Source organism: Sceloporus occidentalis, unplaced genomic scaffold (genome assembly GCF_023333645.1).
Source record: "Sceloporus occidentalis isolate IW3139 unplaced genomic scaffold, rSceOcc1.0.p SCAF_26, whole genome shotgun sequence".
NCBI lineage: Eukaryota > Metazoa > Chordata > Lepidosauria > Squamata > Phrynosomatidae > Sceloporus > Sceloporus occidentalis.
The window spans coordinates 13,707,407-13,720,128 of NW_028317006.1; the positions used below are offsets into that span (position 1 = coordinate 13,707,407).

At 43.4% G+C, this 12,722-nt stretch overlaps 1 protein-coding gene across 1 annotated transcript; it reads left to right on the top strand.

The window, feature by feature from the left end:
- Positions 1-9,293: 9,293 nt before the first annotated feature.
- PURB (purine rich element binding protein B) lies at positions 9,294-10,277 on the top strand. The gene has a single exon (XM_089485681.1). The coding sequence runs from the start codon at positions 9,294-9,296 to the stop codon at positions 10,275-10,277; it is 984 nt and encodes a 327-aa protein (XP_089341807.1).
- The last annotated feature ends 2,445 nt before the right edge of the window (positions 10,278-12,722 follow it).

Consider the following 12,722-nt stretch of genomic DNA (forward strand, 5'->3'; position numbering starts at 1 on the left):
CATTAGAGCACAGGTCCAATGTTTCACTTTGTTCATTATGGGATTTGGGAGATGCATCCAATGCCTCAATAGTCATGGCTTCTGCCATGTACAAGTCTGCTCCTTTATGTCTGATTGGTCACGCTTTACCTAAGTCTTTAAAACCCTGAATTTCAGTTACCCTTTTACATAAAAATACAAGGCATTTTCCATCAAAATAATTCTCCATTTAATTAATTTGCCATGTAATGTTCAAAAATGGAGTCAGGCATCTCAGCATAGCAAACAGATGGACTTGTCATTATCGGGAACATTACGCTCATGAACAACAACCTTAAATACGATGAGAATTCCACACGGGATGGAATAGGGGAGTCTCACCCATAACTCTCGAAACACTTTAGAACTATGTTTACATGTACTCAGAGATATGTTTTATATACCTTTTTATATCCTATGACCTACTTCACTATTATTGAGTCACATCCAAGGGTATATAGGTAGGCCTAGATTGCTGTAATGTGTTAAAACAACGAGGAGGCTAGAGTGAAAAGAATAATGGCACTGCCTATAGCTGCAGTGTATACATTGGCATGATGTACAACTGAGTGTGTTTATGTATGTTTGAAGGGGAGGCTGGTACTACCTATGATGTGATTAAGTATTGTATCTGTATGTATGGCAGCCTGACTGGTTCTGTAGCTGCTTGTACTGTTTCATTGTATTATTTATATGATGACGCTGTATGTGTAGGGGGCTTTAGTCTCCTCTATAGGAATTGATTGGCACTGCTGCCTGAGCTATTCCTATGCTGTCTTTACACCGTAACAGTATGTGAGGTAGGCTGGCACTGCTCTCACTGTATATTTGCTATAGGTAGACATAATGTTGTGTGTGTTGGCAGACGTTGGCACACTGTACCTGTGCTTGGTATACATATTATTATTTAGCTCTGTGTATGAGTGGGGAGGACTGGCTCGGTCCTTACAGTAACTATACCTTCTAGGTGCAGGTGGCCACCGCGTTGGACATTAGGAAGTAATGGCACGTACAGCAGTCCAAATGTCTATTTTACTGTCAGTATTTATGCAAAGCTTTTGTTTCATTTATATGTATAAATTAATGTATATAAATATAGTATATACAGAGAGAGCTAAGCATGGATATTTTATATGCCCTTCACTGATACTGCTTTATGTCTACAGAAATAAAGTTATACGTTGAAGTTGCGTCACGGGATCTCTGGTTTGTGCCGCGAGTGTGAGTCTTGCCATTGCTTGATGATCTTTACTTGAACGATTCACTAACAATGTTACATTGAATTGGAGGAATGTATCCTAAGTGGGCTTGGAGTAACCATTAAACTACCAAGGCTACTTTATCGGTCCTATGGCAGTCCTGCCTTGTATGTCAGGCAGCATATTCTCAATATTTATATGTGGGATACGGGTTCATGTGAATTTAGGACACTGCCTATCTAGGCCCTCATGGAATATAAGAGCGGACCTGCCATCAGAAATAATAGAAACATAGAATTTGTCTGCCTGTTTTCCTGCCGTAAAGACTCAAACCCTAATCAGTTCTTGGTCTTGTCTTAGAATCAGAATTACCACGTGCCTATCCCATGCAGAGTGGCTACTCCACTTATCCACCACACTCTCAGTAAAGTAAAACATCCTTGTATTACATGTAAGCTTCTGACACTCTAGTTTTAGATTATGGCCTCTTGTTCTAACATTTCTCCGGACACGTTATTGCATTGTCCTCAGAAAGAATTACTCTCCGGCCCCTCTTCTGCTTTTGCTGACAAAGATGTACTGCCAATGCTATATTTGCTTTTGGATTGTTACCTCCCAAGTGCATTATTTTATAATAACCAGTAGAACATAAAACAGCCTAGATGTTGTGTTGTAACAACACCATATGGTAATTATCGAGCTCTCTGTAATAGATTTCAGCCTATTGTGTAACTCACTGTGTTGTGGGCATTTGGGGCATTCATATAGGCTACCTCTTTTATAGAGCTTAAAAATGGGTAGGATGGAGAGATCAGATGTATGCTGGGTACCATTTTTTCTTGCAAATATAATAAAAACAGCCATATGGTGTGTGAAAATGCACAACGTGTTCTTTTTATCAGTATGACTAGCGTAGAATAGCAACATGGAAACTAAGGGGTCATGTATTGCCAGTAAGATCTTGGTATCAAATGCACAAATGATCTGGCCTCCTGCATGGCTTCAGGTCGATATCCCTCCAGGGAGTGTAGCTTCGGAAAAAAGAAGATTTGGGGTCCAGTGTCCATCGTGGGCCCTTAAATGGACAAAAAAGTAACTTCCTACTTAACCTTTCATTAGTCAGAGTGTCCGGTTGCGTCAATGAGACTGAGCCATTCTATTGTTTACGACAAGAGTCAGGGTGTTTAGTCACACTACGTAAGTAAACATAAGTGCTTTAATGTGCAATAAAGTATCAATATGAATGCATTGAAAACGAGAAAAAGATTAGCAAAAGTAACGAGCTTATGAGTAAGCGCCATCTAAGGCGCAAAAATCTGTTAAGCTTTGTGTTTTTTTTCTCCTGTGTACAATGCGGCCATATTGGCACTTTATTACACATTCAAGCGCTTTATATGTACTTATTGGAGTGCTAAGCCTGCAGGTCTTTGGCACCTATTCCTTCCAGGTCCGTGGGTGTGCGGCTGCTAGAGGGGAGGATTACCGACGTGCAGCGTGTTTAAAGATTTCGTTTTCTGGGCTAAGATAACAAAGGTAAAAGAAAATATTTCAAAACTTATTTTTAATTTGATTCTAGTAATTAGAAAATAGCGGGAGTTCCATTTAATTAAGCAGAGTTAGAAGAATTCCTGTGAAAAACTAAAATGTCAGCTTTCATTTTGTCATAAAGAAGTCAGACGTGATAGAATAAATGCTTTTTCTAGTTCTGTTTTATCCCCTAATGGGTACTTGGCCCCAGCAAAAACAAAATGCTGGAATGCTACAGTTAAAGCGCTTAGTGTTGGTACTCATTCCCTATATATATATATATATATATATATATATATACCGTATTGGCTCGATTATAGGCCGCACCCTTAAAGTTTGATGCTATGTTAGAGAAAAAAATATTTTTAAGAAAAAATACACAGTTGAATAGCAAAACTGTATTTTACCTAATGAACAGGAATACATGTATTTTAACATTTTCGGTATCTATGCAGTTAGTGAGCATATGTTATATACAAATTTGGAAAACCAATAGCCATTTTAAGGTCCCCCCCTTAATTCATAATGCACCTTACTTATAGATATGCCACTCTGCTCCCCAGATATGCTTTATGCCCCCCTAGATATGCTGGCAGCAGCATAGGTTGTCTGCGCGCATCGCACAGAAGTTCACAGGCTGCCAGAGGGAAGGATACAGGTACCCTGCAGTGCTGCAGGGAATCCTTCTCTCTGGCAGTCTGTAAACATCTGCACGTTGCGCTGAGACAACCTTCGCTACTGCTGGCACTTCCGTTGGGGCTTCTATGGTGGAGCACAGGAAGGTTATGTCATGCCCGTGCTGCGTTATAGAAGCCCCGGCGGAAGTGCCAGCATCGCGCAGATGTCCACCGGCTGCCGGAGAGGAGGATCCAGGATCTGGATCCTAACCCTGCTGCTTGCCTTCAGCAGGGCTAAATGAAAGAGTAAATTAAAAAAAACACCTGCCCAGTGCCCGGAACTGCATGTCCCGGGCGTCGGGTGATACGAATTGCGCAACCTTGTGCTAAACCCCGATTATAGGCCGCACCCCCACTTTAAAGACTTAACGTGGGGAAAAAAGTGCGGCCTATAATCGGGCCAATACGGTATATATATATATATATATATATATATGTGCTCCTTTCCACACATCCCCCTCCTCCCTCCAGGTTTTATACCCCACATGCACCTACACGAATGGTCTCCACGGTAACTGTGTAATAATATACACCAGCAAGTGTGCAGCCTTGTAACTCAGCAGCCTTTGCTTTTTATATAATCTCCTTGTACCGTGTTAACAAAACGGAATGTGTCCTTGCCGATTTATATCTTTGGATGTAGAATGCTGCTCTGCCCACACATCTCTCTGAACATGCACAGCTCTGCAATGCAGCATGCTGCTCCCCCATATGTGAAATCTTCGTCTTTGTGCCGCAATTCACATCTCTAATAAAACAGAGAGACAAACAGGAGTTACAAAAGAGCTTAATGGTAAGGTATGTATTTTTGCAGATGGTACAAAGGTCTGCGCCAGGGTAGACATTCCTGGTGGAACAAGCAAAACGGCAAGTGATTCAAATAAATGAGAAGAATGGGTGAGAGCCAGCTGCAGTTTAATGTTGATAAATGTAAAATAATGCAGTTGGGATGGAAAAATTCCAAGGCAGCTTATAGCATTGGGGACGCTGTATGTCAGTGACAAAGGAAGAGAGTAATTATTTCTGATGACTTAAAGGTAAGTAGGCAATATCATAAAACACCACAAAAAGCAAGCAGGGTGCAGGAGAAGAACTAGCAGGAAACACTAAGGGAACTCAATCAGTATAGCTTGGAGAAAAGAAGTGAGTGTCAGGAACTGGGTCCATACAGACGACTGTAATGACCCAGAGCGCCCAAGGATGGAGAAATGCAGGGATTCCACATGCAGAAGCGGAGTCACAGGATAGGGCCTTGTGCAGGGCAACTGCACTCACCCAGGTGGTGAGCATCTAGGGTTGTGCAGCCACATACCATCGCCCTGACATAGCAGCGGATGATGACAGAACAGAGCAGAACTTGGAGATATCCTGCAGGCACCCTGGAGCAGGCATGAGACATAGCACTAGACTCATGTGCGGGATGCTGCAGGCTGGGAGTAGGGAAGCTAAGAAGAGTAACAGCAGAAACATAGCAAGCAAGAGGGACAGAGCAAGCAAGGGACAGGAAGACCGACCAAGTAACATAACCAGACAAGACATACATGATACAGGGCACAACAAAGGACAGAGCAAGGAACACAGGGGACATGGGGAGAGGAGAGAGGAACCGAAATCCTCAGATGATTCGGGGTAGGAGGGCAAAGGTACACAAAATACAGATGCACATGGATACAGGACTAGCCTAGGACTATAAGATAACAATTGGAGATTCTGGGACATCATATGGCCATAGTATGCTTAGCCCACCACTATGCCAAAGTACGCCAATATTCGGTGGGTCCTAACGCTAAACCCTGCTTACTGAATCACTAATAAGCTGAAACCAAACATTGAATCTAAACACAAAACCAAGGACATACCTTTAGACTGCAAACTGAGACAAACATAACAAACCGGTGGGGCACACCTTATAAAGGAAACAGGAGCTGAATCAAAGAGCAAAACTGGAATCAATGACTCAGAAGCACAGAACAGAGCATATGGAAATCCAGGAACGGTGTTAGAAAAATGCTTATGTTATCGTAAATATTATTCCTGACAAAGACATAAGAAAGCAGGGAATGTCTAGTCTATGATATATGCACGAGTTCACGCCAACACGTCTACTCTATGTTGTTCTATATATATATGTGCAAAGGGTCAAGTCTAGGCCATTCTTAATTATGCAGCTTAAAGAGGTGTAACTTGCTTGAAAAGTAACCAATCATAATGTTACATGCTATTAGATAAGAGGTTATATAAACCATGTAATTCAAACATGTAATCAGACAACGCTTCGACTTTTGTGTGTTGTGTGCCTTGTCTCGATTATGCGCATGATCTAAATAAAGGAAAACTCTTTCTGAGGAGAATTTGACCGTTATTTCAACCAACAAACGGATTACAGCAAAACATGGGAACAAGAAACACAGAGATATACAGCTCTGCAGCCTTGATGGACCCTTAAATACTTAAAATTATTTAACAAAGTACAGGAGGGAAGTTTGATAATAATCTACAACCAGATGGTCAGAGCTTTAGATGTAAGGTAAATAAGTTTTACTTTACTGAGAGAATGGGATAGTTATAAAGCTATCCTGAACATAAGACAAGATTAAGGACTCACGAAGACCTGAGTCTTACATAAGAAAAAATGGGCAGACTAAACGTGTTCTTATCTACCATCAAATTCTAGGTCATGAATGTAGCAGTTTGGTAGTTATAAGGATAAGGGCAAATCCATTGTGCTGGTCACTCTTAGGAACCTGGTAACTTTTCTCAGCCATCTTTTACTTTACTAAGAGGGTAATACATCATTTGAATGTGCCTGCCTAAATGGTTAAACCATAAATTGATCACAAATCCATAGGATTGGCATGAAAATTCCATTACAGGGCCAGTCTATTCTGCCTCTGCCCTTCCCAGGGTAGGCAAAGGGTCCATACCTGGGTACCAATGTCCGTGAGAAGACTTGTGGTTGTCATTATTGCTTATGGGGACATTTACATAGTTTAATGTGGTTAAAGTCAACATTCAGAAAGTAAACTTTGAGTCCATGTGAGTTAGGTCCCTAATATACAATGAACTATATACCAGCATATAGAAAGGGAAGGGTAGAGATAAAGGAAAAGAGGAGAGGTAATGAGAAAGGGGAGAGTTTAGATGATGGTAAAGTAGAAGTGAGTGTGTGTATATGTAAAGGGTAGTTAGTGTATATGAATGGGTAAGGGAGAGGGCATGTGTGTATATTTATGGGTATTTTTTTATTAAAAAAAAGCATTAAATATATACGCAAATATCTATAGTCTTAGTGTGTGTTTATATGTATGTATAGTCATCTATAGTGTGTGTTGTTGGGTAGTGTGTGTGTATTAGTGTATGGCGTATGGAATGTTACTGTATGGCATTAGTGTGACTGAGTATGTCAGTATATAGTTTGATATTGTACAGGCATACCACACGTATATAAAACACGTGCTACCTTTTTTCAGTTATCAATGCATTTACTGCACTGCAATCATCAGGTCATTCCCACAACAAAACATAAAACACTCAATAAATGCTCAAAAGATAAACTAACGTGATGGCCTCATGCTGTTTTGTGTCCGTTTTGTTGAAGCTAGGGTACATAAATAGGAATGGTTGTCCTGCAGCTATGTCCTTACTCGCAAATTTCCTTATAACAAATGTTCTTAAAGCGGGGTATGTCTATGTATATGTGTATGGTGTTAGCATGTGGTATTAGTGTGTGTGAGCATATGATCTTAGCATGTCTATGTCAGCATATGGTGAGTCTACTGTTAATGGTGCCTGGGAGATAAAGAGCAGCAGGAGAATGTGTGTGTGTGTAAGCATAAAATGTTAGAATGAGTGGGTGTTAGAGCAAGTTTGTGTGTTAGAATGTATGCGTGCTAATTATGGGGGGGGCACAGGAGAAATACTTCTCTTCTAAAGATGTAGTATTTTTTTATTCAGAGCACAATTCAAAAAACATCACGCTAAACAAGTTTTTGCACAAAACTGCATTATAGTTAACTGAATGGCCAACCTCGTCTCTATTACACAAGGTAGTATCAAAATAAATAAATCGTTACATTTGGCACAGCAGCGGATTCTGTCCTTGTGTTGCTGCACTGATATACATAGACACTTAAAAGCATAATGGACGTTCATGCATACACACACATCACACATATGCACCACAGGCATGACCACATTAATATAGACATAAATACACACACTGATGGGGGGCATGACTAGTGTTAGTGTACTGGACCCCCCCTGCTTGGCCACGGGGAAGCACGCAGCGGGGTCACATAACGTGCATTACATGACCCCAATATGGAGGCTCGGATGTACCTCTAGGCCGGAGCGGCAGGCCGTTCTTCCTCAGGCCCAACATGCTGAGTCCGAGCGCTGGAATCTGATATCATGTGATGGAACCGTTTGGTTATTACAGCTGGTGAGACGCTACACAGCATTCTTCTTATTAAGGTGGACGACTCGTCTACAGGTCAAAAAACTGACGGAATTCTCATAACTTCATTGATACATAATGAATGTGTTTAACTTTCCTCATTAACATGGATCAGTGAGACCGTGATACCTTCTTGGACACTCATCTAAGAATCTTCACCATGTTTCCGCGGGTTAACTAGATATACTAGATACTCCATACCCTCCACTAATACATAATCATCGGGCTGTAACAGTATCAAAACACACATGTGATTGACAAAACTGACTGAAACACAAATGTCAACCGTTACACGAAGTGAAGTGTAGATGCCAAAAAGTATTTTACAGCTTGGAAAAGGCTCTTCTGACCTTTAAAGGTCGCAACCATCAAACATATAGTGCATGTGGTGCATGGTTCCCTCTCTTAAACAGGCGAAACAGTATAGTAGGGCAAATCATCACAATTATATATACATTATATATTTATGTGCGGATCTCTATATATTTATAGAGTTGGGATCATGAAATGTTTTTGTTCTTCCCTCTGATGCATTTTCTTAAACAAGGTTTTGTTTTTTTTAAACCTTTTTTTTTTAAACCTTTATCTCGATCAACACACATAAGGATGTCTTGGAAAAAAAGAAACTTAATGAACGTGCGTGTGTCTTCTTCGTCAAATGTATCAGCTATGTCACCGTTTGACTATGTAACTCTTTCCTTTAGCATTTTATTCATTATTCCACCCCCTCATAAGTGTTATTTCTTCCACCTTGAAAATACATTCATATGGCTCTTTTTTCTTTTTAATGGCGGACCCTTTTCCAGTAGTTTGCAGCACTAGGCCATTTTCTAAGAAAATGATTCCTGGTGGGTCGCTGGCACGCAGCCGAGCAGGACATTAGCCAAGGGCCACTCCGCTGATATGAATTCATGTACCAGGATGGAGGGGAAGGACATCTGAAGGGCTTATACCACTGAGTGAAGGTCACCATATGTATGTCTGATTATCACTTGTCCACTCTTACCGCTCTGCGTATCTGACGCATATCATTGGTGTTAGTCAGTTCCTTTGTTTCGCGCGTTTATTTATGTTTTTTTTTTTTTAATCTTAGGGCTAGTTTGCGGCATCTTGTGCGGGGCTCGTTACCCTCAGTTAAGATGGCGGTTTACGCATCAACCAGGTTTCCCTCATTTTGTTTTTCCGGCGCACACAGGAAGAGGAGGAGAGGTTGGGCTGAGAGGCTGAGAGAGAGGGAAGAAGCGGGGCAAGCTGTGCGGAGGAGGGCAACGAGTATCAGAGAGCGGCAGTTAGAGAGGAGGGTGCGGGCAGGAGCCGGAGGCAGCCCGCAGGAAAGAGGAAAGGAAGCCCCGGGTCAGGGGACGGACGGAAGCTGATAAGGGCTGCGACTGAAGGTTGCCGTGTGAGGAGGAGAAGATGGCGGACGGGGATAGCGGGAGCGAGAGAGGGGGCAGCAGTGGAGGAGGAGGAGGGGGCCCCGGCGGCTTCCAGCAACACATGTCCCGGGACCAGGAGACCCAGGAGCTGGCCTCCAAGCGGCTGGACATCCAGAACAAACGCTTCTACCTAGACGTCAAGCAGAACGCTAAGGGGCGCTTCATTAAGATCGCCGAGGTCGGGGCCGGGGGCTCTAAGAGCCGCCTCACTCTCTCCATGGCCGTGGCTGCCGAGTTCCGCGACTACTTGGGCGACTTCATCGAGCATTACGCCCAGTTGGGCCCTAGCAGCCCCGAACAGATCGCACAGTCCTCCGGGGAGGACGGCTCCGGGGCTGGAGGACCCCGACGTGCCCTTAAGAGCGAGTTCCTGGTCCGAGAGAACCGCAAGTACTACTTGGACCTGAAAGAGAACCAGCGGGGTCGCTTCCTGCGCATCCGCCAGACCATAAATCGGGGCCCCGGCTTCAGTGGTGGGGCTGGCGGCGGAGCCGGCCTGCAGAGCGGGCAGACCATCGCACTCCCAGCCCAGGGCCTCATCGAGTTCCGCGACGCCCTGGCTAAGCTAATCGACGACTACGGCGGGGAAGACGACGAGCTCGGAGTGGGGCTGGGCCCTGGCGGGGGAGGAGGAGCCGTTGGCATGTACGGAGAGTTGCCCGAGGGCACGTCCATCACCGTGGACTCCAAACGCTTCTTCTTCGATGTTGGCTGTAATAAATACGGCGTGTTCCTGCGGGTGAGCGAGGTGAAGCCCAGCTATCGCAACTCCATCACCGTGCCCCTGAAGGCCTGGGGCAAGTTTGGCGGCGCTTTCTGCCGCTATTCCGAGGAGATGAAGGAGATCCAGGAGAGGCAGCGCGAAAAGATGTACGACCGGAGAGGGCCTGGGGAAAGGGGCGGCGGCCTGAGCTCCGGGGGAGGAGGGGACGACTCGGAGACGGAAGATGTGGACGACGATTGAACGGAAAAGATGAGGCCAGGGGGGGGGGATTGAGGAGAGGGAGGTCAGTAACCCACACACTCATTACAGTTATAGGAGCACATAGATGGGGGAGGGGGTCAGTAGCATCCAGGTGACATGAAATAGGTCCATTCACTATGGTCAGCAGCCATGCATAGTACCGCAGGGTATCTGGGTAAATATCCCACAGCATGTATGAAAAACCAGTTCTAGAATCCTGAGATTTGGGTGGCCAGGGATCGCATTTTAAGCTTCCCGGTCACAGTCATTGCATTTTCTGGGCGCCCATTTCTTGTTTTGGCAGATTTACAGGCGTCACGTCGGCTCGGTTACAGTGGTTACCTCTGTTAGAGAGTTATTGTTTTTTCATGAAAGCCCCTCTTTTGGTGCCTCGCATATGTTTGTAAGGATTGAATATGCTTAGTGCATTATTTACAACTACCTAGTGCTAATGCTTTCAAGGGACGGCTAGTACAGCGGGGGGGAGCACAGTATTATACAAAATGGGCCACAAATGAGGGGCTTTCATCATCTCGCCTGGAGCCGCTTACCTTCCCATATATATTGAATAGCATGATTTTCAGGAATTGCTTTGCGTTGCTCAGTCTTGTTGTTTTTATTGGGTACTCGGTATTGTTCAGACCCTCCTGTAAAAGGTGCAGTTGAGCTGACACACCTGCGTGAGTACACGCAGAATCTATTCCGTCTCTTCTTATTTCTGGGTGGTGGGGGCAGGATGGCTTAGAAGTAAAATCACACCCAGCACAGAGTAACATGGTTTCATCTACGCAGAAGAGCTTGCCCCACTATCCAAGGGTGCTAAGATAGAGGAAAGGGTTAATTAAGAGATACCTCTAGCCCCTTTCCCTTGCCTCTCTCACCACCATTTCAGTTTCCTTCTGTTTTGATGGATTTGTAGTGATGCCCCCCCCTAGTAGAAAAGACCATCGCTTCTGTTACAGTGTGCATAATAAGACCACCCATTCCTGAAGCACAAGGAAAACCCGTCGGATCGCTTACTTAAATGCTTTTTAACACTTGCAGAGTATCAACTGACAAAGACCAGCTACCATTCCTACCAGGACAAAACTGTGATCCCGCCAATCATGGATGATTTCTGACTGACACAAATCACCTTTCTTCAAAAACCAGCATTAACAACGCAAGATTAAAGATCTTGGACTGGGGACAAAAAAACCATACAATCTAAATCTGTGAATGAAAAACTCCAAAAGGAAAAGAAAACCCTCTTCTGCCAAGGAGGAGAAAGTTCACGCTCGTGCAACTGGGCACATTTTAAATAAGATAATCTCAGGTCCATGATTATTTGTTTCAGGCTTTTTATTATTAAAAAGACCTGCATTAAAGTCTCAGTACCTCGGAGGGTGATTGGTGCCTCCAAACTGCTTACAGCAAACACCAGGATAAAATTGGTCCTAGCGGTGAGATCCCACAAGCAATTCGCCTGATCAAGAAGACTGGGGGTATCGAGAAAAAGCATGCTACCCCTAACAATCCGGGCAATTACGTTAGAACACATATTGGATGGACTTGGTACCCTACCTGACGGTCTCATTCCCCCTGATAATGTTTGGGGGGCTCCTGTAATTCACTCTTCACCTGTACTTTTAACAAAAAAATTGCTACCAAGGTTTTAACCCATAGTGGATTGACTGCTTGCTTCCATACTATTAAGAAGAAATAAAGCTTTTTGGATCAGGGGATGCCATCTCGGTCTCCTCTGATCCAAAAGAATTCACATGAAGTTATAGATTTTTTTTTTCTTTATGCATTTATATTTCTTTACTATTGAATTCCTGGAAATCCCATTGCTTGTTTATTGTGCGGTTATTCATACAGGCATTTCAGCCATCTTTGCCGTGAAGTTATCCTGTAAAGCAGAAAGTGTATTGCGAACACCTGCTTGAAGCGAACAGGTTCCGTGTTTCCGGTAGATAATGCCCAGGGTTTTTTTTTAATTCACATAAGCTGCCTTTATATGCTTTTGCACCACATTATGACTAAATTGGGTATCATTTTTATTGTATTTATTAGACCTTTTAACACAATGACGAAGTTTTTACTGCCAGGAAGCCTCAAAGCTTTCTCGCATGCCCCCTTTACTGCGTTCCCGACCTGGGGGGGGCACAGAGTTTGTGTAATTCTATGCAGAGCAATGTTTTGCAGGTGACTGTGGAAGTGGATGGATTAAGCGCAAAAATAGCATATGCTGCTATTTATAATTCTAACCATATACCCTCTTCCCCCATTTAATTTTCTGTTGCATTTTAACTGAACTGTATGGGAGCAATAGTATTTCATGATGTTTTAACTGCATCAGTATATTGTACTGTATTTTTGTATCTGCAAGGCAGCTGTATAGTGTGTCCGGCTGTATGAAACGTGTTTTGTTTTTGCTCTTTTCCTTCGATATTCGCAGCAGAT